The 27,968-nt window shown below is 41.2% G+C and overlaps 1 protein-coding gene across 1 annotated transcript; it reads left to right on the top strand.

Annotated features, from left to right (window-relative positions):
- Nucleotides 1-186: 186 nt before the first annotated feature.
- On the top strand, nt 187-27,062 carry LOC145418448 (uncharacterized). The gene is made up of 28 exons (XM_080286864.1): nt 187-345; nt 1,511-1,624; nt 2,669-2,808; nt 3,026-3,163; nt 3,435-3,544; nt 3,899-3,975; nt 4,756-4,873; nt 5,633-5,814; nt 6,413-6,659; nt 7,520-7,622; nt 8,990-9,099; nt 9,485-9,588; nt 10,807-10,890; nt 10,936-10,959; nt 11,062-11,233; nt 12,535-12,681; nt 15,997-16,094; nt 16,738-17,067; nt 17,711-17,906; nt 18,215-18,339; nt 18,738-18,795; nt 19,607-19,746; nt 20,464-20,630; nt 21,355-21,486; nt 22,231-24,265; nt 25,609-25,897; nt 26,199-26,330; nt 26,668-27,062. Exons 1-28 carry the CDS (start codon nt 187-189, stop codon nt 26,823-26,825), a joined length of 5,889 nt encoding a protein of 1,962 aa, XP_080142990.1. The 3' UTR covers nt 26,826-27,062.
- The last annotated feature ends 906 nt before the right edge of the window (nt 27,063-27,968 follow it).

Genomic DNA, 27,968 nt, shown 5'->3' with positions numbered 1-27,968 from the left:
ATTATCTTCCTTTTGGGGGATAGGGAGTGAGTTGGGGGCTGTTTGTAAAGTCAGGCAGTTGAGCTGCCAGGTTATATTGGTGCACATGTAAAGGTGTTCCTCTTGCATGAAACACGGTGGTGTAAAGGAAAGAGTGCGGGTGAGTTTGAGGTTGAGGGAAGGAGATGCCATCATATGGTGGCACCAATGTACCCAGGTGGCACAGCTGCTTGGTTATACAGACTCCCTCGCCACCTAGAGGGGCAGCAGATGCTCTGGCCTATCCCAGCTGAAGATGATACCAACCCTGGCTTACATACTGCACATACACCTGCCCAACATGTAAAACACATATCATGTGGACTGGTGAGTCAAGTGCAGCCACCACAGAGATCAAATGGTTCATTGAGGATGGGAACACCATCATCTTCGATGCCTTGCACCTTCCTGGGATCCTTTGAAAAGAGGATGGCTCCAAGAGAAATACCTTCAGGGTACCACATCCTCACACACCACTCATGCTCTCAAGCACTCCTCTTTCTCCTCCTACACTTAAGACCCAGTAGAAACAGTCTGCAGTGAACTTTGTGGGTACTCCAGATCACAACAAACAGCAACAAATTTTTTTAAGACAGCAACAAATATTCGTGTTTTAAAAATATATATATATGGAACCTTGCTGAACAGTGATGGAACAATCCCCAGCATGAAAGATAAGCAGACAACCTAATCTAATTACTATATATCAGTATGTCACAGAATACCTCTCCACAGAACAGTGCTACCACAGCCATCCAAAACATCCAGCCAAACAGCATCTTTTACAAACCCCTGGTAGTCATTTAGCTGCCAAATTGTCCCCCCCAGAGAGACAAGTGCACCTAGCCAGACTATAATGTGGTCATTACCTTTCCCAGTGTCAGTACCAACACAAAGTGTAGATCATGAACAATTCACCATACTGTACTGTCATTATAATGTGTCTGTATTTTATTCTCTCTCTTTCGCACTATGAACAGTAACACAGTAGCAGCTTCATGTGACACCACATGTAAAACATTCACCAACAGATTTTTTGAAGGTTTAAATGGTATGTGACTGTATGGCCCATATCAGGATGGCCAGAGGTTTCCCACTTCTATGCTTTCTGTGTTTCTGGGTCCTGCCTCACCCTGCAATTGAGTGGGTATAATGATGATGATATTGGTATACATTAAGGTTATTCTTTAAAAGTGGGTGATAACATACAACCAACAGATGAATGCTTGGTTGTCTTGTGGATTAAGGCGCTCATATAGGTTGTATGTCCAAGCGGAGGGTTAGGGATACAGTTGTTTAAATAATGTGACTCATGGAAAAGCAACTAGTCTGTAGAGAGAGGCTAGCTTATACGTTCTGATAGAGCAGTGAAGGATTAGATGATGGAATAATTATCAGTCTCATTTTAACCTTATTTGTGACTAAGAAGTGGGTACAGTGCTAAAAAATTTCATCACATTCAAATCAGTGTATAGTATTGTGTGACTATAAGTTATATTTTGCAGCTCCTCCCACTCCCAAGGGTGAGAGAGCTGACCGCAGTAAGTCAGGGGAGTCATCAAAGCAGGAGGAGGATTTCTTGGGATTTTCACCCACTAAAGACAAAGTGAGTTTTATTTGTACAGTATAATGATGTCTTTTATATTAAGTTTTTCATACAGCCGAGCTTTTGATGGAATGTAATACTGTATATGAAATGGATGGCAGAGAAATTGATCAAAGACCCTTTTTTTTAATTTTTTGCTGTACAATATAATGATGTGTTTTGTATTAAGTTTTTTGCACAGCAGATCTTTTGATGGAATGTTATGTATGAAATGGGTGGTAGGGAAATAGATGAAAGACCTTATTTATTTTATTTTTATTTTTTTTGCCTTTTTCCTCTCTAACCTTTCAGACTACACGGTGTCACTAGGAAACAGACAGAAGTTTAAATGTTGTAAAAAGAAAATTATAATCAAACAAGAGAGTGCAAGTGTATGTTTACCATTATGAAGCCAGTGTAATTATCATTTCCTCTTGGAAGGTCTTTAACCAACATTATAAGAACAGGATTTTTTAACATGATGAAGAATGTAGCTGATGCTCCAAATGTTGTTCCACCAAATAATAATATGCTTACCAGTACCTTGATCCTGCTAAATCTGTTTACTTTTGAAATGCAAGTACAGTAAAACCCTTTGAAGGCAGACTACCTGGATGGGAAAGGTGTCCATCATAACAGGTTCCCCATCATACAGTAAATTTATTGTTTGGCACCTTGATGTAACAGTTTACATGCATACCATCTCATTTTTCACTGTAAAGTTTACACAGTGTTTTGTTCAATCTTCAACACAAGAAATGGCAGCTAAAACATCAGCAAGGTTTGGGACCAACATTTGGTGCCTTGCATGGGACTATATTTACTCACTTTGGAATTGTCTTACTCTGTTTTTCCAACTTAACAGAAGTCCCTCCTTAAAAGGGTCTGCAGTAAAGGAGTTCACTGCATCTGTGTTGCCATATGTTAGTGTTTTACATACACATTACTGTCATTGTTGATTACTGTACATAAACTACATCTACGAAGTAAGGCCAGCATGTTAATAAGCCATATTAAGTGGTAAAACCATATTGGAAAGTAGTGATATATAAACTACACCCACAGAGTAAGGCTGACCTGCTAATCAGCCGTGCAGACATTGTTCACGCCAACGCCATGGCCAGACAACTGCACGTGTATAAACCTGGCATTGACTTTGTACCTGGGGCTCGACTGGAGGTGCTTGAGTCTCGGGACAACAACTGGTGAGTGTAAGGGGGCTTTGTTTAGGAGTACTGCACTATGAATGTTCTTGTTAAATGATTAAATTCCTTGTAGTTTAACATTTGGGGAGGATGGAGAATAATCAGCTGACTAGAAAAGTGTATGTGAGTGAGGATGAAAATCAGGGCCAAGTTAAACACAGTATGATTTCTTCCGACATTTTCCAACCATTTTTTTTGTTTTTCTCCATAATTTCAGGTACCAATGCAAGATAGTGGAGGTGGACTGGGGTGAGCTGGACATCCTTGTTCACTATGAGCGCTGGTCCAACAGATTTGACGAATGGCTGAAGATGGACTCCACCAGGATCCGTCCATTGGTGCGGAGTTCAAATAGGTGTGTTGCTGGAGTCTGAGGGTAATGTTAGTAGAGACAGATCTGAAGAAAATTGTCTGGCAGTAGCAGTAATTAACTAAAGGAGGATTTTTTATCAAAGTGTGAAAGAAGAGGGCTTTGAAGTGAAGGGTTTAATAGGCATTTTTCTGTAATTTTTTGTGCAGTAAAGAGTAAAAAAGAATACCAACAAATGTAAAGACAGAAAACTGCATGTATGGCTAGGAATTTTAAAAACCAGCAAGCATACTTATGAGCAAAGCTTCACCACCAGGAAGGAGCGTAAGAGTGGAGGTCAGTTTCATGTGGGTGAGCGTGTGAGTGCCCGATGGTCAGCTGATGGCAAGCGCTACCAGGCCAAGGTTACTCGAGTCCTTCCCGATGGTATGTTCCTTAAACCTTGTACTCCGTAGAAAATAATTTGTACTGAATTGTGCCTTTTAGAGACTTAGTTTTTATAAGTTACTGTCCATTCATGTAGTTAAAATCATAACTTACTGACCACTCACGTAGTTTACAGTCATAATGTACTGTCCACTCAATATACAGTCATAACATACTGTCCACTCCATATACAGTCATAATTTACAGTCCACTCACATAGTTAACAGTCATAACTTAGTGTCCACTCACCCTATCTGTCCACTTATAAATACTGTATCAAAAATTGGTTTGTCCATTCTGAAAGGACTGTACATGTTCTGAAATAATATAAAAACAGTTTTTGTGGCATTTCAGATCAGTATGAAGTCCTGTTTTTTGATGGGGTCACCAAGGTCGTCCGTGCTGCCACCATGACCAAACTTGAATCAAAGGTATCAGTTGATTTTGAATTTAGCAAAGGATTTTTACATTTTGAGCGGCCTTCATTTTTATTTATACCTTTTTGAATGACTGGCTGTGTTATGTATGTGATGCTGTGTGTGTGTGTGTGTGTGTGTGTGTGTGTGTGTGTGTGTGTGTTTGCAATTCAGTGACTGGCTGTGTAATATATGTGGTGTATAATATGTGTGTGTGTGTGTGTGTGTGTGTTTGCAATTCAGTGACTGGCTGTGTAATATATGTGGTGTATAATATGTGTGTGTGTGTGTGTGTGTGTGTGTGTGTGTGTTTTTCAGTGACTGGTGGTCTAATATATGAGATGGTCAGCAGTTTGTATCAAATTATTACAGTATGATATGAGGCAGGTAGTGCAGCAGATTTGACAGTGTGATGGAGTAGATTTGACTGTGGTGGAGTAGATTTGACAGTGTGGTGGAGTAGGTTTGACAGTGTGGTGGAGTAGATTTGATAGTGTGGTGGAGTAGATTTGACAGTGTGGTGGAGTAGATTTGACAGTGTGGTGGAGAAGATTTGACAGTGTGATGGAGTAGATTTGACAGTGTGGTGGAGTAGATTTGACAGTGTGGTGGAGAAGATTTGACAGTGTGGTGGAGTAGATTTGATAGTGTGGTGGAGTAGATTTGACAGTGTGGTGGAGAAGATTTGACAGTGTGGTGGAGTAGATTTGACAGTGTGGTGGAGCAGATTTGACAGTGTGGTGGAGTAGATTTTACCGTGTGGCGGAGCAGATTTGACAGTGTTGTTTGTGGTAGGGTGGTGGGGATGAGGTGGAGGACGCGCCACTTCTATCCCCTGCCGCCACCTCCGCCAGCTCCACCGACTCCCGCGGATCCACACCTGAACCTGACCCCAGCGCCATCCCAGCCAAAGGTTAGGATTATCAGTATCAACCCCTTCTGTTTGGTAATGTCTCTTTCATCTATCTATCTATCTATTGCCAGACGCCTCAATCCCGCTTGGGGTGGCCACAAACAACTCGCCTCCAAGTCACCCTGTCCCCCGCCATTTCACTGCCCTGCTCCCAACTCACGCCCCCCTCTCTCATATACCTCTCCACCCCATCCCTCCATCTCATCCTCGGCCTCCCTCTCCCTCTCCCCCTCCACCTCACTCACATACACTCTCTTTGTCAGTCTTTCACCCTCCATCCTCTCCACGTGGCCAAACCAGCGCAGTGTGTTCCTCAAAACGCTTCTCTTTCATGTTTATTTTTATTGTTGAAGGAGAGGTATATGAGAGAGGGTGTGAGTTGGGGGGAGGGCAACGTAATGGCAGGGGACAGAGACGGAGGATGAGATGAAGGGATGGAGTGGAGAGGTATATGAGAGTGGGGGATGTTGGAGGGAGGGCTGTGTAGTGGCAGGGGATAGGGCAACGTGGAGGTGATTTGTTTGTGGCCACCCTTTATGGGATTGAGGCATCTGGGTATAGATAGATAGATAGATAGACTTCCTGTTATTCCTCCTATTAAAACAAAAGACTATACAAACGCCAGTAAGAGGGATTGACAAATAACGCAGTATGAACCCCCAGATGTCCTCATGAATGGTATAAAGGCCCTCAGCAATAGATAGATAGATAGGTAAATAGATAGATAGATGGATAGATAAATAAAAGAATAATAGCCAGTGATTTTTACTCCTACTTTGTTCATAATTTCAGCAGAAGAGTTGTCGGAGGTTGAAGCCACAACATCGCCAGTGAAGAAGAGTATTTTTGATGTTGAAATTATTGAGCAGAAGAGGAAGCCCAAGAGGAAAGCCGCAGTGGAGGAGCTCTTCCAGTCCCTCAAAAAGAAACGTAAATATGAGGTAAGTCATTTTGTTTAATATTTATGTGTAGTTGTGATCGGTAACACTTTAGCTATTACGTGGAAGGAGGGGAAGACCGAGGATTCTTGCCTCTGTCCATCCGTCCATCATCATTCTATATATCTATCTGTCCATATCTGTCTGTCTCTTTATCTATATTCATTCATTCTTTATCCATCCATCTCTTCATCCATCCATCCTTCCTACCTTGCTTGCTTGCTTGCTTGCTTGCTTCCTTCCTTCCTTCTTTCATCCATCCATCCATCCCTTCATCCTTCCTTCTTTCATCCATCCATCCCTTCATCCTTCCTTCTTTCATCCATCCATCCATCCCTTCATCCTTCCTTCTTTCATCCATCCATCCCTTCATCCTTCCTTCTTTCATCCATCCATCCCCTCATCCTTCCTTCTTTCATCCATCCATCCCCTCATCCTTCCTTCTTTCATCCATCCATCCCTTCATCCTTCCTTCTTTCATCCATCCATCCCTTCATCCTTCCTTCTTTCATCCATCCATCCCTTCATCCTTCCTTCCTTCCTTCTTGAGTTACATTGCCAGTAGTAAAATGAACCCAATCTCTTTCTCACCCCACAACAGTACCACAGCAGGAAGTATGAATCCTTGGTGTCCCCTAAATTCTCATACCACACCTCGCGCACCTCATCCCACTCCCAGCGATCCCACCTGGGCCGAGGGGTTCATGGGAGGAAGGGCGGGGCTCCGATGAAGGGGTTGAGGCATAGGGAGTCAGTAGCCAGCACCAGTGTGGAAGAGGACCCCCCTGTCAGCCAAGTGGACCCTCCCGATGCCCCTCTGGATAGCCCTGCTCCTACTCCTTCCCATTGTAAGTACTTTATTTTGTATCTGAGTGAGATTTTATTGGGTTTTGTTTTGTATTGTTTATAAAGGCTCCAACGCTTGTGCATGCGTCGTCCTTGGTCACCTAATGGCAGTTCACCATGCTGCTCAGTCCCTGGCAGCCTTCCAGTTCAGTCCCATATCCCTGAGGTCACACTCTTTGACCTTGTCCCAGGTCTGCCTCTTGCAGTCCTACCGCCAGTGTTCACACTTCTCACATTCTGCATCCAGTTGTCATCCTCCACCCTCTCGACATGCCCAAACCATCTCAATCTACCTCTCCTCATCACAACGCCAATACACTCCACTCTTAGACAGGAAGCTCACAAGTTCTGTTACACATCTTGGATTCTTTTCTTCCAACAGTTTCCATCAAGTGTTGGGAACTTCCAGATATTAGCTGGCTTAGATCTATAGTTTAGCATCCAGTCCATAAAAAACATCAGCTGCCAGAGATTGAGCAGTATAGAGAGCTGCCAATAGGTGACGAAGGCCAGTGCATGCAAGCATGTTGAAGCCTTCAAAAATGAAACAAAACAAAGCTTACCATTGCCAACTCTGGTACAGAGATTCCTTGCAAAAGAAGTGGCTTCATTTTATTTCAGTTTATTTGAGCGAAGGCTTCTGGTTTGTGATGGAATGTTCCTGTTGTATTTATTGTATGTAAATGTAAGCTGTACAGTATGATGCCTCAGCAAGTTGGTGGTTGAGATAGATTGATTGATTAATAGATAGATAGCTTCAACTGGAGTGTAGATATGGTCACTTCTGTTGGTATTCATAGAGATTTTTGGTTGGGTAAAGTTAGGATATGGTAGATACATACTAATCTTGACACCCCTTCAGCTCCCAACACAGTGACAGCCAAGATGGAGGGTGGGTGGATGAAATGCTGCAGCCGAAGGATTCACGGAAGCACTGCTGGCAAATGGGACCTGTACTACATTGCGTACGTTTACAATAGTTAATATTTGGTAGTCTGTTTGTACCAAAATTCTCCAGTCTTTTACCATATACTGTATTACCAGAAGCTGTCCTAATATAGATTCACTCAATCCTACTTCCTATGACCTCCAGTCTTTTAAACACAGTCTGTCCAGGCATCTTGAAATGAATGGATATTGAAGTTGGCACTCTTGTTATTTTGTTCTAATTTTTCCTTGGAAGGAACAGTCGTGCAGGCTTCTGGCCTTTTATTTCTTTTTCCCTGTGTTAAACAAAATCCAGTATTGTCTCATCTTTTCCTCTCCATTGCCTGAAACTGTTTTGATATACTGTACATACATATTATACATACACACATACATACATCATCTAATCCCGTGTTGCCCCATGAGAAGTGTAGGAGTCCAAGACTAGGCAAGTTGGTCCTGACATTAAAGATGAGTGTGACCAGCCTCACCCATCCCTGATTGGCATTACGTGAGCAGTAAACCCCAGCCGCCCCTTGGATATAAATCGACACAGGCTCAATCCGATTGGAGCACCTTAATTACCCACTAAACATAAAATACATAATCACTATAGTGCAACATTTAAGCTTGAATGCTCCGTATTGAGTAAACAGACACATTCTTTCTATTGTGTCTGAGTAGGAAACCACAACCACACACCATAGCTACACCTTCCAATAACACCTCAACTACACATACCAGTACTGTGTAATAAGTCTTTTTTCAAGTCACCCTTTTGACATTCTCTGTTATTAAATTCTCAGTAAATTGCAAAAAAATTACTTATTAAAATTTCATCTCTTACTGTGTACATAATTTGCCATCTTGCATTAATTTACAGTACTTGTTGTATAGAAAAATTTATGACACTTAGAATACATCCCATACCTAAATCGGAATCTTCATTTAATTTTGAAAAACATTGTACACCCACTAAAAAAATACTCATTATCCCTGGGTGTGATGAGTTTTGAAATTATTTGTAAAAGTGAAAGTGTTCATTTGATACCATTGGCATTTCAGAATCCATGGTCCGTGTGTCGTAATGTATCACACCGCAAGGGTATCAAATATTTTTTTAAGTGGGTGTACAGTCTTGCATGGTCAGCCTTGTTCATTTGATGGTGGCTTTCTGTGCTTCTCAATCTCTGGCAGCATCCCTTATAAATTACCTAACAGTGAGGTAATTTTGTAAGACCAATATTCCAAATCTTTTTAGCCTGCCTTTCTGTTTTACCTTCCTTATTTACATTCATAGATATTTTCACACAATTTTCATGATCCGTTCTCTCAATATGTGATTACTTTTTGCAGTCTGTTGTAAGTACTTTCATTGTAGACTTTACCTTTCTTGTTTTTACAGACCAGATGGCAAGAAAATTAGGAACAAGAATGACATCCACCGCTACAAAGAAGAGTTTGGACTGCCTTGTGAGATTGAGAAGTTTGATTTCTCCGTGAAGAACATGAAAGGTAAGGATTGGATGTTGTTTTGTGGCACTGTATTCTTTTTCTAAGTGATTAGGAGGGGTAGATTGAGATGGCTTGGGCATGTGGAGAGGATGGAGGATGACAGTTGGGTGCGGAAAGTGAGAAGTCAACATCAGGGGTAAGGTTGTGAGAGGCAGACTGAAGAATGACCTGGGACGAGGTCATAAAATGTGATGTTAGGGATAAGAGCCTGAATAGGGAGGCTACCAGAGATCGAGCAGTGTGGAGAGCCGCCATTAGGTGACCAAGGCTGATGCATGCAAGCCTTTTGGAGCCTTTATAAACCATACGTGCAATATCAGTCCTGTTCTAATATCTTGTCATTTCTGTGTGTAGTGTAATTATGCTCATCCTTATTTGTTTTCAGAAATTTTAAGTTCCCAGAGTCAAGATACCGACTCCAAAGAGACAGTGAAGCCGCTGCCGGTCAAGGAGAAAAAAGAACCAGATCAGGATGTTGGAGTTCCAGAGGTGTGTGCTTTTCTGCGAGTGTATCTCTTTATTTACCCTCTTGGGGTTTTTGTACATGTGGTATGCATGTGAACTGCTTTTCTAGTTGGGATTGTCATAGAAATTAAGCATGTTTGGAGTCTGCCTTTTTTTTTTTTTAAACTGAAATCTGGTGTGTTGGTGCTCACATTAAGCATTTACAAAGTCTGCCATTTTGTGCGGTGAAATCTGAAATATGTTGGTGCTCACAATGCCATATTATGCTGGGCAGTGCAGTACTTTGATGATTTGTGTGGGGGAACTGAATAGGACAGTATAGTACAAGGAGGATGGAGGGGATGGGAGAGTGCACCAAATGTATCCTGGGTAGCTAGGCCAAGCAAAACCGGCAGACACCTGGAAAAACTGCCCAGCCTTCAAGCCCTGAGGGAGGCAACATTAAATTTTATACCTGTAGTTTGTTCATAGTAGGTACTGGAGAGGATTGCCTTATAGAATACAGTCAAGTAGTGGAGGTGATTAGATATACAAATGTCCCCCAACTCATCCTCAAAAAAGGGGAATGATGGAGTGCATGGTTATACAAATGTCCCTCAGCTCCCCCCCTTACCCCCCAAATTAAACTGACGGAGTGTAGAAGGGCAGCGGGCAACTTCGGCCTGCAGTCCACTGGGTTTATGTTTAGCTGAACTTGGGACCACAACAACAGCAACAACATTTATAGTAATGCAGTACAGTAGGCTCTCAAACCAAAAATGCTTTATGGAAAATGAAATAATTTGGAAAGTAGAATCATTAAGTAATGTGTGGGAAAATCACATAGTAAATAGTGTAGGGTAAATGTGGATGATAAATTCAGCGTCGCACCTTGCATGAGTAATTTATTGTCTGTTCTTATACATGTCTATAAGAACATTGATTGTATGAGGACATGGATACCAAAACCTTGATATAGAATGAAGTAATACAGTATTTTGGAAAGTGGTTTTTGAAAATTGGATGTTCAGATGTGGTAGTTTTTGCTGTACTGGTACCGTACAGTTTTCGTCTCCATAAATCCACTTGATTTTACCAGATCTCTCTCTCTTGGCTCTCTGTCTTATCTTTTTTGTTTTGTCTTTGCTTGGGAACAATCTCATGGGTGTCTGACCTTTGATTCTTTCTTCCTTGCATAAAAAAAAAAAAAAAATCAAAGAAGAAGGTACCATACAGTTTTCATCTTTGTGTTTCAACTTTTAGATCAAAGAAGAAAAACCAACTCCCGATGAGAAGCCTCCCGTCCTTGACCCTACCGAGGCAAGCAAGACCCAGGAGGTTAAGAACGTAGCCGTCAGTACCCCATCCAGCAAGACCCCTGTGGTAAAGAAGACCGAGGTGAAGACAGAACCTGAAGTGAAGCCTGCTGAAGTGAAGTGTACCATGGAAGTGAAGCCGGCTGAAACGAAGCGCCCGGTGGAGGTGAAACGACCGATTGAAGCCAAACGTGCGGGTGAGATCAAACGCACGGTGGAGATGAAGCTTAGTGAGTCGCCCCGGATGAAGATAGAGATTCCGATTCTTCCCAAGGTTGAGGGACTAGGTATGTCTGCGGCCGTCACCCCCTGGTCACCCACCATGCCCTCCACACTTACATTTTTGTCCACTACCTCTGCATCCCCCCACACAGGTACCTTTAGTTCCATTTTGTTTTGTTGTAGATGTAGATTTATTATTATTATTATTATTATTATTTATTAATTTTTAAGATTTGTATACTAGCTCTGTGTAGTGATTTTTATTTTTTATTTGTGTTTATAGTAAAGTGGATCATCATCATCATCATCATCATCATCATCATCATTATCATTCATTATCACCATTATTGTCATCTTAACTCTTTCTCCCTCCACCAAATGTTACTGTCATCATTATCATCATCATCATCATTGTCATTATCTGTCTGTATCTTTAGCTTCATCATCATCATCATCATCATCATCATCATTATCCAAACTTTTTTTTCACACTGCCATGCCATCACACTTAAATATTTGCACACTACCTCTGTACCCCCTTGCACAGGCACCTTTTAGAGTCTTTCTGTTTCCTTTAGATGTAGATTTTGTTTAAGCGGTTTTTAAAGGATTATCTATCTATCTTTCTATTGCCAGATGCCTCAATCCCGTTTGGGGTGGCCACAAATAAATCGCCTCCATGTCGCCCTGTCCCCCGCCATTTCACTGCCCTGCTCCCAACTCACACCCCCCTCTCTCATATACCTCTCCACCCCATCCCTCCATCTCATCCTCGGCCTCCCCCTCCCTCTTCCCCCCTCCACCTCACTCACGTACACTCTCTTCGCCAGTCCTTCACCCTCCATCATCTCCACATGGCCAAACCACCTCAGTGTGTTCCTCATAACGCTTCCTATCACATCCACATCAACACCACAACACTCCTTAAAGGATTATGTTGGCCTTAAAGCCTCATAGAAGGGACTAGAATTGAGATGATGATTATGATGATGATGATAAAGATACAAATAATGATGATGGTGATACAGACAGATAAAGGTGATGATGATGATGATGACCATGATGATGCTAAAGATGCAGGCAGATGATGATGATGATGATGATGATACAGACAGATAAAGGTGATGTTGATGATGATGATGATGATGATGATGATGGTAAAGATGGTTCTGCTGTTTAATTTCCTGTCTATTTTTTTCTTTATCCTTATACCCCTTACCCAATTTTTTCTCTATATGAATTAAAGTTAGGAGGATGATTTTGGTGATGATGATGATGATGGCAGGGTTAATAATGATAATAATAATAATAATAATGATGATGATGATGAAGAACAAGATAATGCTGATGATAATAATGATGATGACAGTGAAGATGATGATGATGATACTGTTAATAAATCTCCATAATATCCAGCCATACTCCCTTCACCTCATCCACTAACTCTATTCAGAATCTGCAGGAGAAGACGTAAACAAAACAGACCCAGCACCCACCAGCAAGACCCTACCACCCGCTGCCCTCCCTCCTGACGCACCCACACCCAAGCTGATTGCCACACCAACACGTCAGAAACATGTTCTCAAGAAGGAGCCAATACGTACGTAATCAAAAAACAGTGAAAGACTTTAAGATATTAAGTCATTGTTAAAGCTGCCTATTTTGATTTTCTTTTCCCTAAAATTGGTGCTTAAATTGGGTGTTGCTGTTCTTATGGCCCCAGGCTGATATGAGTGTGAGCCCAGTGGACTGCAGACTGATGCTGCTCTTCTGCTGCAGTCCGCCATCCTCTTTTGGGGGGATAGGGAGGGAGTTGAGGGATGTGTATGCTTCCTGATTATATTTGTGGCACCATTTTCCTTTTTGGGTTTGGGAAGGAGTATATGGGCATTTGTATAACCAAGCAGCTCCACCAACCAGTTATATCAGTGCCACCCCATGTAGGCATCCTCCTCTAGCATTTCCAGCACCTTGAAACTGACAGACCATCTTAATATAAAGGCATCAGTGGAGCCTCAGTACCTGTAGGCAAGTTTTGTGTAATTTAGAGGCAGACCAAAAAAGACTGGAATGAGGTCATAGAGTGTGGCCTCAGGGATAAGATGTTGAATAGGGTGGCTGCCAGAGATTGAGCAGTGTGAAGAGCCACCATTAGATGAACAAGGCCGATGCATGGAAGCCTGTTGGAGCCTTTATAAATGATACAAACAATTTACAGGATTAGTAGGGAAAAAGAGCCTGTGTAGGTTTATGTCCAAGGGGTGGTTTGGGTTTATTGCTCATGTAATGCCACTCAGGGATGAGTGAGGCTGGTCACTCTCATCTTAAATGTTAGGACCAACTTGCCTAGCCCCGGACTCCTACACTTCTCATGGGGCAACTCTGGATTAGATGATGAATGAATGATGAATGAACAGGGAAAAGGAACATCAACTAAGGCAGCTTATAACTAGGACTTGATTTAAAAGTAATCTAGTTTGCCTGTGTATACATGTAATATATAACTCTGATATTGTGTTAAGATGCCAGGAGTCAGACTTACGCCCTTTTTCAATTCTTATGCTGTTTTCAATTTTCAATAGGTGACAAGGCCTCTGGACATGGTAAGAGTTAAGTTTTTTTCTAGCCTTCTGTCTGTTTTCATGTATTTATATGAAGTAGCATTGTTAGCCCCTTCAGTACAATGACATCCATTTTTTTAGTGGTGTATTTTGTTTTTCTCTTGGAGGGAACTGTTACTGCGGGCTCATGGCCTTTGGTTCCTTCTTCCTCGCATTAAAAAAATAAATAAATAAATAATAATATAATTCAGAGTAGGATTGTTATGAGTTGAAAGGATGGATGGGACTTGAATGTAGTGGTGTTGTGATGAGGATGGATAGATTGTAATGGTTTGGATGTATGGAGAGGTAGGATGAGAACTAGGTGTGAAGGGTGAAAGGTATGAATGTTGAGGGTAGAGTTTCAAGAGGCAGACTGAAAAAGACACGGGATGTCATACAATGTGACCTCAGGGATAAGGGACTCAATAGGGAGGCTGCTGGAGATCAAGCAATGTGGAGAGCCGCCATTAGGGACTAAGACCGACGCATACAAGCATGTTTGAACCTTTATAAACAGTACAAAATGATACGATACCCTCACTCTCAAGGGTCAGTTGACTGTTAACCGTTGCTGTAAATATTGGTCTGGAATAAGTAGCCAAAACCCAGGCCCCTACACTCCTAATCGGGCAATAAAGGATAGGATGACGGGTGGATAGATGGATGTGACATCGTACTGAATGGGTTAAGTATTGATGTAAGATGATTCCCTTCACCCTTTTACTGAATTTCATAATGGATGTGCATTTTGGGGGGATTTGGCTTCTGTGTGACGTAGCTGGCTTTTATTATTTGAAGTGTTATTATTGTAAGTATATGTATGGACTGCCACTGTATTGTATAGCACCTGTTTTTTTTTTTTTTTTTCATATGGCACCTGGTGGTTTAGTGGGTAATTAAGGCGCTCCAATTGGATTGAGCCTGTGTAGGTTTATATCCAATGGGTGGTTGAGGTTTATTGCTCACATAATGCCACTCAGGGATGAGTGAGGCTGGTCACTCTCATCTTAAATGTCAGGACCAGTTTGCCTAGCCCCAGGCTCCTATGCTCTTCATTGGGCGACATAGGATTGGGTGATGGATGAATGGATGGATTATTATTATTATTATTATTTTTTATTCATGTGCATAAAATGAAAAATATATAATCAGATTGAAAAGGCAGAGGTGTATTGTAATTGCTTGTAGTTTTGTGCTGCCTGAACCTTTTTTTTTTTTTTTCATTTCTTTCTCTCTTCCTCTCTTTCTTTATTTCATTTTTTAATTGTCTCTCACTTTTGGAATTGCTTCTGGACATATCAGTAGTATGGAGCTGTATATCATCAAGCAAACCATTTTCTCGTATTATTATTATTATCATTATTACAGTAAAACCTCACTATAACGGACGAATTGGGGTCCAGGCTATTCCGAGAAAAGCGAAATTCTGATAGAAGTGACATCTGGACTTCCCCCTGCTAACCAGGACTTTTTCTGAAATATCAGACATTAGTCCAGATCACACCAACGGTTTTTAAACTGTTTTCACTACCACTGCAGTACTGTGCTGTGTTATACCTTCACTACACTAATCAGATGGTATAGATATATATAATAATACCGTACTGTACACTGATAAACATGTCTTTTATATACCTTATTGTGGTGAACATACCTGAAGGCAGTCTGGACTGCTTCTGGCTTTATCGCAGTTTTTCTGATATTCAATATAAGAATTTAGTCCGATAAAAGCAAATTTCGGACCATTGAAGTCTGTTATATCAAGGTTTTACTGTATTATTATTATTATTATTATTATTATTATTATTATTGTTATTATTATTATTACTATTATTTTATTTTTTTTTTTTTTTTAACTATGCAATGTTGTAACCACTATTTACTTTTTGCATATATTTGTTGCATTCATTGTTATTATTATTATTACTATTATTTTTTTTTTATTTTTTTTTTTTTAACTATGCAATGTTGTAACCACTATTTACTTTTTGCATATATTTGGTGCATTCAGAGTTGGTTAAGGAATATATACAGTATTGGTAACTCATAATATTTACCCTGAAATGGAAATGGATTTAATTTTTTATGCGTATCATTCAAAAATAAAAATGAGTCCACCATTTTATGTTTAAGACGCAGATTTTTAGTAATGAATCAATTATAACTTATCTATTGTTGAGGTGTGCAGATACTCTCATGGCTTTTAATAGATCAAACAGACATTTATCAGTTATTCAGGAGGTGTGCTAATCGTTTCAAGCTTCTTAATACTTCGGAAAGATAGTACCGTAATGATCCTGTTTATATGACAGTTGCGCCCAATGAGTTTGTGGTGAGAGCAGAACACAACGAACACACCTGCCCCAAGGAAGGATGTGGCAAGGGGTTCAGGAAAGAAAATCTGCTTCAGGTGAGTAGTAGTAGTAATAGTGGTAGTTGTAGTAGCAGCCCTAGGTTTAACTGAAAAATGAACTCGGTGGACTGCAGGCTGAAGTTTCCCCTCCTCTGCAGTCCACCATCCTCCTTTTGGGGGATAGGGAGGGGAATTGAGGGACATGTGTATAACCCGGCAGCTTCACCACCATATTGCATCAGTGCCACCACATGAAGGCATCCCATGTGGCACCCACAGAATTTCTAAAACTTGGAATCACTCACAGGTCATTTAGGCCTTTGGATTCCTGCTTCATAGACTTATATTTCTCCCCAGATGAATATTGGAAAAACCACACAAAAAATTGTCAGAAAAGGAATTATTTATACATCATTTAAACTTTCATATTCTGTTTTATGATCTTTTATTCCTCCCTATATCTACAGCATGACTTGGACTCCCTGTTATCCTTTTTTTTTTTTTTTTTTTTTTTTTTTTTTTTTTTTTAAGGCAATAATCTTGTGGGCTTCTGGCCTTTGGTTCTCTCTTCCTTGTACTTAAATAAAATAAATAAATAAATAAAACTCAAACACCATCTACCATAAAGTCCTCAGGACAGGAATTAGTATGTTATTTAACCCTTCATAATTGTGTTTTATAATCTTGAATTCTTCCCCAGATGCACATCAAGCACTACCACCCAGAGATCCTCAAAAAGGGAACTTCAGCCGCACCAAATGTGGCCGATCTTGCTTACGCCCGGACTGTAGGTGACCACCTTGACCTGGCCTCCTCTCCCCCTGCCTCATCCTCCACCTTGGCCACGGAAAGGTCACTCCGTCCCGATCCCGTCCCACCGAGGAAGACTGTCCGGCCTGCAGGGATGGGTACCTGGGAGAAGAGTAAGACTGGGGAGAAGAGTAAAGGGATTCTTAGGACCAGTGGAGGGTCTGCTAAGGAGGCGAAGAAGAAGGATATTTCCAAAGTTGCTGAGCCTGAACTGGTAGGGGTTGATATTTATTTATTTTTACATTAACCCTGTCATGCTTGGGACAGCTCTAGTAGTCTCTTCCAGGTAATGCAAGAGGAGTTTTAGTGCCAGATGGTTTTTATTCAGCTGGGAGTAAGCACTGGAGCCTGAGGGTGTTAATATTGCTGCCATCAACCCTAATGCTGTATTAAGGAGCTGCCGTCATTATTTATTTATTTTTTTCATTCTTTCTTTTTTCGTTTTTTTTTTTTACATGAGATCATAAAACTGAAGTTGCTATAATTATTTTCTCTTTAGCCAAGAACACACCACCTCCATCTTTCCAGTGATGAGGGGGAAGTGAATGGAAACCTAGACCATCCCAGAAAAAGCCATTGGTGGGGATGAGAGTACAGGATGATGATGATGATGTTGGTGGGGGTGGTGATGATGATGATGATGATGGGGGTGGGGGTGGTGGTGATGATGATGATGGCAGTGGTGGTGGGGGTGGTGGTAATGATGATAATGATAATAATGATGATGGTGACAATAGTGGTGAGGGTGATGATGATAATGATGATGATTATGATTATGATAATGATGGTGAGGATGGTGGTGATGATTATAATGATGATGATACGTTTTTTTTTTTTCCCAGCCTCGGACACACCACCTCCAGCTTTCTGATGACGAGGGTGATGTGAAGGAAGAGTTGGATGATTACATGGATGACCTGGATGAAGACGAGTCCCCAGCCATGACTGGAGACGACCCTGACTACATGCCCAACGAGGCCGAGCTCTCACAACACCGGCGAGAGCGGCGGGAACGGAGGAGGGCGCGCGGAGAAGCAAAATCCAGGAAGCAGAAGTTGGGTCAGTTGATACCTTAAAGAGTAAACATGGCAGCGTTTTTATCTTCTGCCTGTTTGTCTGTCTGTCTGTGTGTATGTACAGTATATATTTATGAATGTATGGGATATGATGATGATGATGATAATTCCAGTTAGGTTCTTGGCATGTATCACATCCTACATATTATTTCACAGGTAGAAAAGTGATTGAAGTTTGTATGTGTAGCTTGAGACATCTTGTAGATAGTGTACCTTGAGGAACTAACATCTTCATTTATCCATATATCAAGGTGAATGCATTACTAACCCCCCATTCTCTGGCCTCAACAGTTGCCTCGGAAAGTGTTACAACCGAGGATGACGTACAGGAGGCAAAGGCAGTCACCAAATATAGATACAGCAAACGCAAGGGATTCACACCAGCCGCTGTTAGCCTAGCGCCTGGTCATGGTAGGGTGGAAGGAGTGTTTTTGAGAGATAGGCTAGTTGGATTAATTTCTCTTGTGTTTAAAACTTTCAAAAGACTACCAAGATCAGTTTCTTTTGTGTTTACAGTTTTTAGAAGACCAGATTATTTTAGAACTTGATTGATTTAGGGATTCACACCCTTCATTGTTAGCCTGTCAGTCAGTAATAGTAGTGTGGAAGGAGTATTTACATATTAGGGTCAGTTTCTTTTATGTTTACAGCTTTTGGAAGACTGCAGTAATTTAGAACTGGAATGATCTGGGGGATTCACTCCTCTTTACTGTTAATGCCAATAATGTTACAGTGGAAGGAGCACTTTTGAGAGTTAGTAAGAACTTAAAATTTTGTTTGTTTTCCCTAATTGTTCTTTGGTATACTTTCAGAGTCTGTATTGGAGCCAGGGGCCTCTGCCGCTCCAGTGAAAAAAATACAGGCCTCTGAAGGTAAATACTTTGTGAATTTATTTTATGTTGTAGATTTGATCAGTTTTATGACAAAACATGTAGAGTACAAATGCAGAGATCTGAAATGCCAGGTTCCAAAGACTTTATGGAAAATGAAGTATTTTGAAAAGTAGGATGATAATGGTAACTATGGAAAAATATTTAAAAAAACAGTATAGAGTGCTGTGAACTGTAAATACAATGTAGTTCCATGCATTGGTCATTTCTCATCAGGTCTTATGCTTGTCTACAAAAGAACGTTGCCCTTTATGTATTTGATGGTGGATGACAGTTGGATGTGGAAGGTGAGAAGTGTGAACATTGGGGGCAGGTTGCGAGAAGCAGACCGTAAAAGACCTGGAATGAGATCAAAGTGTGACATCAGGGATAAAGGACCAAATAGCGAGGCTGCCAGAGATTGAGTACCGGGTAGCGTGAAAGTCGCTATTAGGTGACCAAGGCTAACAGATGCAGGCGTGTTGGAGCCTTTACTTGCGATATTCTTATATCTTCTTCAGTCCTGTGGGTTTCGTGTGGCTGATATAAATTGTTTAGGGGTATTCAGTGTGGTGCATGTACTAGTTATGAATGAGTCAAATTAAGATATATTTTACTTCTGGGGCGGGGGCTGGGTTTATGATTGAAGAATTGAGTGGAATGATGGAACTGGAGTGTCCTGGTGTTGTGATGAGGAGGGGTAGATTGTGATGGTTTGGGCATGTGAAGAGGATGGAGGATGACAACTGGGTGTGGAAAGTGAGTAGTGTGAATGTTGGATTTGATGACACAGGTATTTCTTGTGATGCATCAGAGTCTCCAGCAGCTGAAGTGGAGGAAGACACAACGGACACGTGGGCGGAAGGGGCAGAAGGACCAGTGGTGCCGGAAACGTCATCTGAGATCATCAACTGTGGGTGTGGCTCCACGGAAGAAGAGGGGTTGATGCTGCAGGTGCAAAAATAGATTGATACACTCTCACTCTTTCTCTATCCAACTCTGTAATGCAGTAGTAAAGAAGAGTATCTCGATGCCTTCATGTATGTAACTACTGTAAACTGTGTTTTAAATTTCTCTCTCCCATTGTCATTTGATTTTGGCCTTTTATGGAATGTGTCAAGGCGTTAGGTTAGCCATGCACCTATACTCAGCAGAGAGAATGCTGTTTTATGAAACTGGCTTTTAATGGTAACTGGTAATAACTTTAGTCAGGGTGGGATGAACAGGTGATCCCCAAACATTCAGTTTCCTAGTTAACCTTGCTGTACATAGGAACCAGGTGTAAGTGGGCCCATGTGAAGTACCTGTCACGAGTCTGGGCAATCTCAAATTCTGGGCTTATACTTGCCCACTTTAAGGCAGTAGTTGTAATAGTTGCAGCCCCAGGCTTATCTGAAACAGAACTCAGTTGACTGCAGGCTGATGTTCATCCTCCTTCAGTCCACCATACTCTTTCATGGGGATAAGGATAGAGTAAAACAATATTTGTGTAACCAGGCTGTGGAGCTGCCCTTATATATCAATGCCACTGCATGAAGGTGTACCTTTCTAGCACTAGCTAGCAGTGTAACTATAATAGGCAGTTTTTCTTTAATTTACTGTGGATATATTACCATAAAAAGAAAATCAGAGTGGTGGCTTATAATGGGGACATGTATTCCCTTTTTTCAGTGTGATGTGTGTTTATGCTGGCAACATGGCGCCTGCTACAACATTGTGGGTGAGGATCAGGTGCCAGACAAGTACATCTGCTCCCTGTGTGACCACCCCAGGCTGGAACGTTCATCACATAAGTTCAGACACCACCAGGACTGGCTCAAGGAGGGACGCCTGCCAAGGTTGGTGAGAGACAGTGGACCGTACTCTCATCAGTTAAGGATGCTCCCTGATGCCTCTTTCTTAGCGATTTTTTTTCCTTATTACACTTTGCTGTCCTCCTTGTTACTTAGATCATTCAAATATCACCATACTTTGGATAAATACTGTAGAAAACTATATTAGCCAGCCATATCCAAAAATAAGTCTGTAAGGGAGACGTGTCAGGGAGCTTCGATAACCGCCAAAGAATACAAGCCAGTGTTGTACAGTATCTTGCAGTGCTTTCTGGTGTACAGCTGCTCCCCAACTTATGAACATAATTGGGACTGAGATTTGGTTTATTACTAGAAAAGTTTGTTAAGTTGAAATTCACTAAATCTAAGACTAAATATATGCTAATTGTCAGTTAACATTGTAAACAGAGGTGGAAGCTAAAATACCATTGTTGTACCAGTTGCTTGAGTTAAATCTGTTTGTAATTATATCATTAAGTCCTGATAAGTATTCTGTACAGTATTGTATACATGTCAGTGAAAAATAATAATGTATCAATTTTTTTGTTTTTTAACATAATTGAAGGTTCATAATTCAAAAGCTTGTAAGTATGGGAGTAACTATATTTACATCTTCAGGTGATACTCAAATGGCACTTTAAATTTTGTTATTTTTTCCTCCTAGTTATCAGTACAGTATGTTAATAGAGGTACCGTATATGAGTACTGACTTATCCAACTCTCCCTCTAGATTTTCATTCTCATCTTCGAGAGGAGATGTGCGCCTGGAGTCATGCATCCGACGAGGCCACGAGCTGACAGCCAACGTACTGCAGCTGTCACATGTCCTTCACTCACTCAGGCTCAAGCTGCACATTGCCAAGTGCGTGCCTTTTTTTTTTTTTTTTGAGGTAGCTAGGAATATTATGTATGTATCCTGTTTAGGTAGTAAGGTTTTTTGAGGTAGCTAGGAATATTATGTATGTATCCTGTTTAGGTAGTAAGGGTATCAGAAATGCTGTGAGAATGAAGTAATTAATATAGTTTGGGCATTGGGGTGAATGAGGGAGAATTATTGAGCTTTTGTTGTTGCTGCTGTTGCTTCTGCTGTTTTTGGTTTTGTTGTTGTTGCTGCTGTTTTTAGTTTTGTTGTTTTTGGACCCTAGGCTCATCTGGACATGAAGCTTGGTGGACTGAAGGTTAGAGTTGCCCCCTTCTCTTGCACGCCACCATCCTCCTGTATGGCGATAAGGAGGGAGTCTGTTTTTTTCTCGTATTAAATAAATTGTAAACTATTTTGAATGCAGTTCAGTGAGATCTTGTTATATATTGCCCCCTGCCAGGCAACTTGACTCTTGATCCCAACCCTCATCCTGAAGTCATTGGCTCAAGTTTATGTCCTTCTTGTCTTTGGGTCGTGATGGAGGGAGTTTAGAGAAAAATTGCCTTATTCTTATATTAGTGGCACCATGTGAAGGTGTTCATCTCCAGCATAAGACTAAATAACAAGCAGCATTGTACAGTAATTTGGTTTATGGTTTTGAACATTATTTAAAGCATCATACAGTACAAGTAGGTTTTTAAAATATGGATTATTTAAAGATTAACTGTAACTTTGCATCATCAGGGAAGCAGACCATCCCAAGTTTGTGATGTGGCATAAGAGCTGGGATGAGAAGGAGGAGACTGAGGCAGGGAGTAGCACTGCACCCCAAGAGGCCTCAACCATGGCACCATTGCAGGAGTTCATGGATATGGTGCGGCAGCAAGGACAGAGTATGGCAACGCAAGACACAGAGCACAGTATGGCAAATAGTGGGACTGAACACAATATGGCAACACAAAATACAGAGCATATGACGACACATGGCGAAAGTCAATTTATGGGACAGTCTGAGTTGAAATCTGGTACTGATAATGAAGGTAGTGACCCAAGGGAAGTGTCTACAGATTTACCAACTGAAGGGTCCAATGATAAACAAGGCTCTAAGGATAATATTGAACCCGATACGAAGGATAATACTCACTCGACAGATGCTAAGAGTAAGGACACAGAGAGTACCAAAGATATTGCTGATACTCCACAGTCTAAGGACATTGGTGAGGGAGATATGGTTGAAAATAAAGAAGGCAATGATGGTAATGCAGAGACTGGATTAAAAGATGTTGATTCAGGTGGGATTAAAATGACTGCTGAAGAAAATAAAATACCTACTGAGGATAAAATGAAGCAAGAATCCACAAGCCTTGACAGTGAGAGTAGTTACAAAAAGGATGAAATTACAAAAGAAGCAAGCACTGAAATCTCACTAGGAAATGTGGAAGAGGCCAGAGGAGGTCAAGGTGAAGTGACTGAACTGAGACATGAGACGGAACCAGAAGAAAAAAATGTTGAAGGATCAGTGGAATTCAAATCTAAGGACACCACACCTGTCCTTTCAGATCCATCAAAATCCAAACAAGCTGGCCAGAAAATAATCCATGGTACTTTGGACTCTCAAAATGATGGGAAAGAAAAACAAGATCCTGAAATTTTAGCTTCAGACATTTCAAAACCGGAGGGTCAAACGGACACCAAAAATGTAACAGAAGAAAGCGTACAATCTGAGAATAAAAGCAAAGATGTTGAAAGTAAAGGAAATACAGAGGAAACAGAGGATACAATGGAAATTTCAGAGAATGTTAAAGAAGAGGAGGATTCTTCTGGAAAGGGGGGAAAGCATGGAGAGACTTGTAAACATGAGAAGGATGACAAGTTTGAAAATGATGGTTACAAAGAAATGAGCAGTGAAAAGGATAGTAACGCATCATCATCCAGTGAGATGGAGACTGAGAATGTTGAAGGTAAAGATGCTGAGGGGACCGAAGGGTCGGGTAAAGTTACTAGAGTCAATACTGAAGCTGAAACAAAGACAGATTTAACAGAAGGGGAGAAACAGGAGGATGGTAAAACTCTCTCAGATATACGTGAAAGAAAAGAAACTCAGGGAGACCTACAGGAAGCGGGAGAGGGTGGATTAGATGACAGAAAGGAAGCAGAATTAAAATGTAAAGAGTCGGCAGAGGTGAAAGAGGTGATGGAAGTGCAGGAGAACATTCCAGAGCCAAAAACAGAGACACAGGAAGCAGAGATGGAGAAACAGATAGCGGAGATGGATGGACAGGGAGAAACGGAGACACAGGAAGCGAAAAAGGAGAGAGGAGATGCAAAAATTAAGAATGAAGAAGGAGAAAGTCAGAAGCAAGAAGAAGCTGTGGAGAAACAAGAAGTAAAAATAGTGAAACAAGAAGAAGTTGAAACTCAAGCAGCAGACACAGGGAAACACAGAGACATGGTGAAACAAGAAGAGGAAACTGAGACAGGAAAAAAAGAAACAGAAATGGAGAAACAGGCAGCTGAAATGGGTAAACAGGAAGCCAAACCAGAGAGACATGAAGCAGAGGCAGAGAAAAAGGAAACAGAAATGGGGAAACAGGCTGCTGAAATGGGTAAACAGGAAGCAGAAACAGAGAAACAGGAAGCAGAGACAGCGAAAAAGGAAGCAGAAACGGAGAAACCAAGCCTCGAGAAAATAGACAAAGACGGGAAAGAAACAGAGGAAACAGATACGCTGAGCAGAGACTCGGAGGCCGTGGAGATACAGGAGATGCAGGATACCACAGTAAGTCTATCTGTCTATTTATCTATCTATCTGTCTGTCTATAATCAGGTGCCTCAGTCTCATCAGGGGTGACCACAAACAAATTGCCTCCACGTTGCCCTCTCCCCTGCCATTTCGATGCCCTTCTCCACAGCTCACCCCCTCCCTCCCTCGTACATCTCTCCACACCATCCCTCCATCTCATCCTCAATCTCCCCCACCCTCCATCTCTTCCTGTCTCCCTCCCTCTCCCCCCTCCACCTCTCTCACGTACACTCATATACATACACCACAGTAAGCAGTCTATTTTTTTATCGTATTAAATAAATTGTAAACTATTTCGAATGCAGTTCAGTGAGATCTTGTTATATATCCCCCCCCCCCCTTTTTTTTTTTTTTTTTTTTTTTTTTTCATATTCCTTTTTTTGCTGCTAAATCGATGGTGAATTATGGAACAAATTACATGCTAAGCTTCCATTGCTGTCTGCAAAGCTGAATTACCAGTTATTCACTATTTACAACCCCATTTGTGTGGCAGGGCTTATTATTACAGTGCTTTGGAGTACAGGGAGTCTGTTAATTTGCGTTACGGGGATGGCTGAGTCTGCTGGGGTAGGCAAAATAAATGACGCAAGGGAGACATTGATGTTGATGAGAGCTGTCCCCACGAGAAACTGCCAGGTCGGGAGGAAGAGGAGCCCTGTATCTGAACCACACTGGATATCCCTAACTTACTGTGTTCTGTTTATCTATCTGTCTTTAGCCCAACGCCATAATCCCGCAGAGGGTGGCCACAGACAAAATGCATCCAAGTCTCTGTCACCCACCATTTGACTACCCTCCCCCCAACTCACTCCCCCCTCCCTCATAAACCTCTCATCTCCATCCCTCCTCCTAATCTTCAGTCTCCCCCTCTCTCTCCTTCCCTCCACCTCACCTGTATACACCCTCCTAGTCAGTCTTTCATTTAATTTCTGTGTATAAAATCAGTTTAACACTTTCCCCCAAGTTACCGTATGGAAAGTTTACGATATTTTAGAATTTATCCAAGGCTTTTGTCCTTTACTTCTGCCCATCTTTATGTGGGAGTAAAGGTGGGGATGGTGATAATGATGACAGTGAGTGATGATGGTGATGATGATGACATTGCTGATGATTATGATGACAGTAATGGTGATGATAAGGATAATGTAGTAATGATAACTGATGATGATGATGATGATGGTAATAATAATAATAATAATAATAATAATAATAATAATGAAGATGACTTTTGCCAGTGATTATGATGACAGTAATGGTGATAAGGATAATACAGTAATGATGGCTAATGATGATGATGATGATGATGGACACTAACTTAGAGTGAAAACACCTTTGCCCAGGAGTCAGAACCGTTGGAAGGTGAGTGCAGTAAACAACCAGGTACCCAGCAAACAGCGACCACCCCAACGATAGGCCATGCGGAGGATATGGGAGAAGATGATGATGCCCAGTTAGATGACCCTGACGACCTGACCCTGGCCCTGGGGGGTGGAGAGGGTGGGAGTGACCTTGCGGCTCTCCTTTCCTCACAAACGGAACTTGAGCAGCTTGTGTCGCAGGCCAGTTCGGCGCTGGCTCCACACGTCCCCTCACAGCAGATTCAGCCGGGTAGGTGTCTGTTGATTTTGTGTTGTTCAGAGAGATAGTTTTATTATTTGTGTGTGTGTGTGTGTGTGTGTGTGTGTGTGAAATGGTAGTTGTGGGATTGACTCTACATGATAGTTTGTATTTTGCTTTCCATCAGCTTTTTTTCTACCTCTCTGGACCCCATCTCATCCCATCCAAGGTTGGGAAAAAATGTGATGATGATGATGATGATGATGATGATGATGATGACAACGACGACGATGATGATGATTGATTGTTTTTTACAGTATACAGTACCCTATTATACTCTCTCTCGCTTCAGTTTCAGCGCCCATCATTCCTGAAGCGGTGAGGATAGAGCCAGTCAATTGTAAGCTGAATCTGCTGGAGCACGTCCAGGTGATGCAGACGAACATATCAAGACGCTTTGACCAGATTGAGAAACAGTTGGAAGGTTTGGTTTTAGACCCTTTTTTGTCAGTTGTGTTGAGATTTTAGTGTTTCTCTCTCTCTCTCTCTCTCTCTCTCTCTCATCAGTTAATGAACAAATGATGGTGCAATACTAATAATGATAATGATGATGATGATGATGACAGTGATGATGATGAGGATGAGAATGAGGAGGAAGAGGAGAAATAATGAATGATTGTGCAGATGAGAATTTATGGTAATGAACTAAAGATGAAGTATTATTAATGGTGATGATGTTGATGACAGTGATGATGATGATGATGATGGTGATGATGATAATAGTTCTCTCCTTCCTACCTCTCTTTTACTCTCCCCTTCAGTGTTGGAGGCGGAGATGGGCGTCAGTGGCGATGGAGATGATGATGGAGAAGAAGAAACGGAAGACCGCCACCCAGCCACGCTCCAGGCTCGTGCTCTCATTAAACTCATTCTCACTGATCTCAGCGTAGTAAAGAAGATTGCCCACTTTACCCAATGATTTCGACGTAACTAAGCTGATTTTACGCCTGATCACTGACTATGTACTGATTTTGTTGTAACTAAGCTGATTTTTCTCCTGATACGCTGACTCTGCACACTGATATTTCATAACTAAGCTGATTTTATACTTGATCACTGACTGTCCGTGCTGATTTTCTTTAAACTAAGCTGATTTTACACCTGATCACCAACAGTGCGCCAATTCTCCTCGTAACTAAGCTGACTTGTAACTCATTCACTGACTATGAATGCCATTCTTGTCATGAACTTTCTGACTGTAAGTGTTAGCAATGAAATGACTGAAAAGAAAGATGGCAAACATTATAGTGATGTTTTTGTGCAGTTCAAACTTTAGTGTGTGGTGATCTCAAACTTCAGTGCGTGGTGATAAACTATAGTGTGTGGTGAAGTGGTGATTAAACTGAAAACCACCAATTGCAGCATAGCACTAAAAACACACATATGGCCAAGAAAAGGATGCAGTGATTTTGTTGTAAATTTCAAGCTGTAGTGTGTAATGAAAAAGAAAAAAAGAACTTGACAAACACACACAGAAAACTAGATAATTAATTGCAAATAAATAAATAAATAAATGAAAAAAAAGACAACTAAATGCAAAAGAAACTTGACACTAATTGCAAAGAAAACAACAATTAAATGCAAAAAAATTAAACTTGACAATTAAACCCAATTAAAAAAAAATATAAGAAACGGTCAGAAAAATACCGCACATACATACCTGGTGGTGTCATAATGTGTAGTGATGTGGTGATGGAAATAACATGACAGTTAATGTGGTGATGTGATGATGATAATGACAAGACAGGTAATGTGGTGATGTGATGATGAAATTGACACTTTCACTTCACAGCCACACACCAGGTTTATAATATTCAAGACTTTGTGCGATGATTGTGACACAAAATATTATCTGTAGTGTGTGATGATGTGTTGACTAAAATGATATGACAATTTAGGAAGTCAGAAGGTCACTGCCTATGCCCCTGGCAGTGTTTGAAATGACGGCAAATGCTCTAGTTACATGTATAGGTTGGTCTATTACCCCTAAATATTCTGGACTGGGGTAACTTTGGGCTCGTACATTCAGAAGGGGGCAGTGTGGGTTTGGCATCTACTGTAT

This window comes from Coenobita brevimanus, chromosome 114 (assembly GCF_032717465.1).
Source record: "Coenobita brevimanus isolate Jiangsu-jjx chromosome 114, ASM3271746v2, whole genome shotgun sequence".
Lineage (NCBI taxonomy): Eukaryota > Metazoa > Arthropoda > Malacostraca > Decapoda > Coenobitidae > Coenobita > Coenobita brevimanus.
The sequence above is the reverse complement of the archived record's forward strand: the minus strand, read 5'-3'. Positions and strand labels throughout refer to the sequence as shown.

Bases quoted from the DNA above. Each gene is read 5' to 3' on its own strand.
- LOC145418448 (XM_080286864.1), top strand. From the start codon at position 187: ATGTACCCAGGTGGCACAGCTGCTTGGTTATACAGACTCCCTCGCCAC. The intron at 6,660-7,519 runs GTAAGTACTTTA...ACACCCCTTCAG, and splicing joins TGCTCCTACTCCTTCCCATT to CTCCCAACACAGTGACAGCC. The intron at 11,234-12,534 runs GTACCTTTAGTT...AACTCTATTCAG, and splicing joins CTCTGCATCCCCCCACACAG to AATCTGCAGGAGAAGACGTA.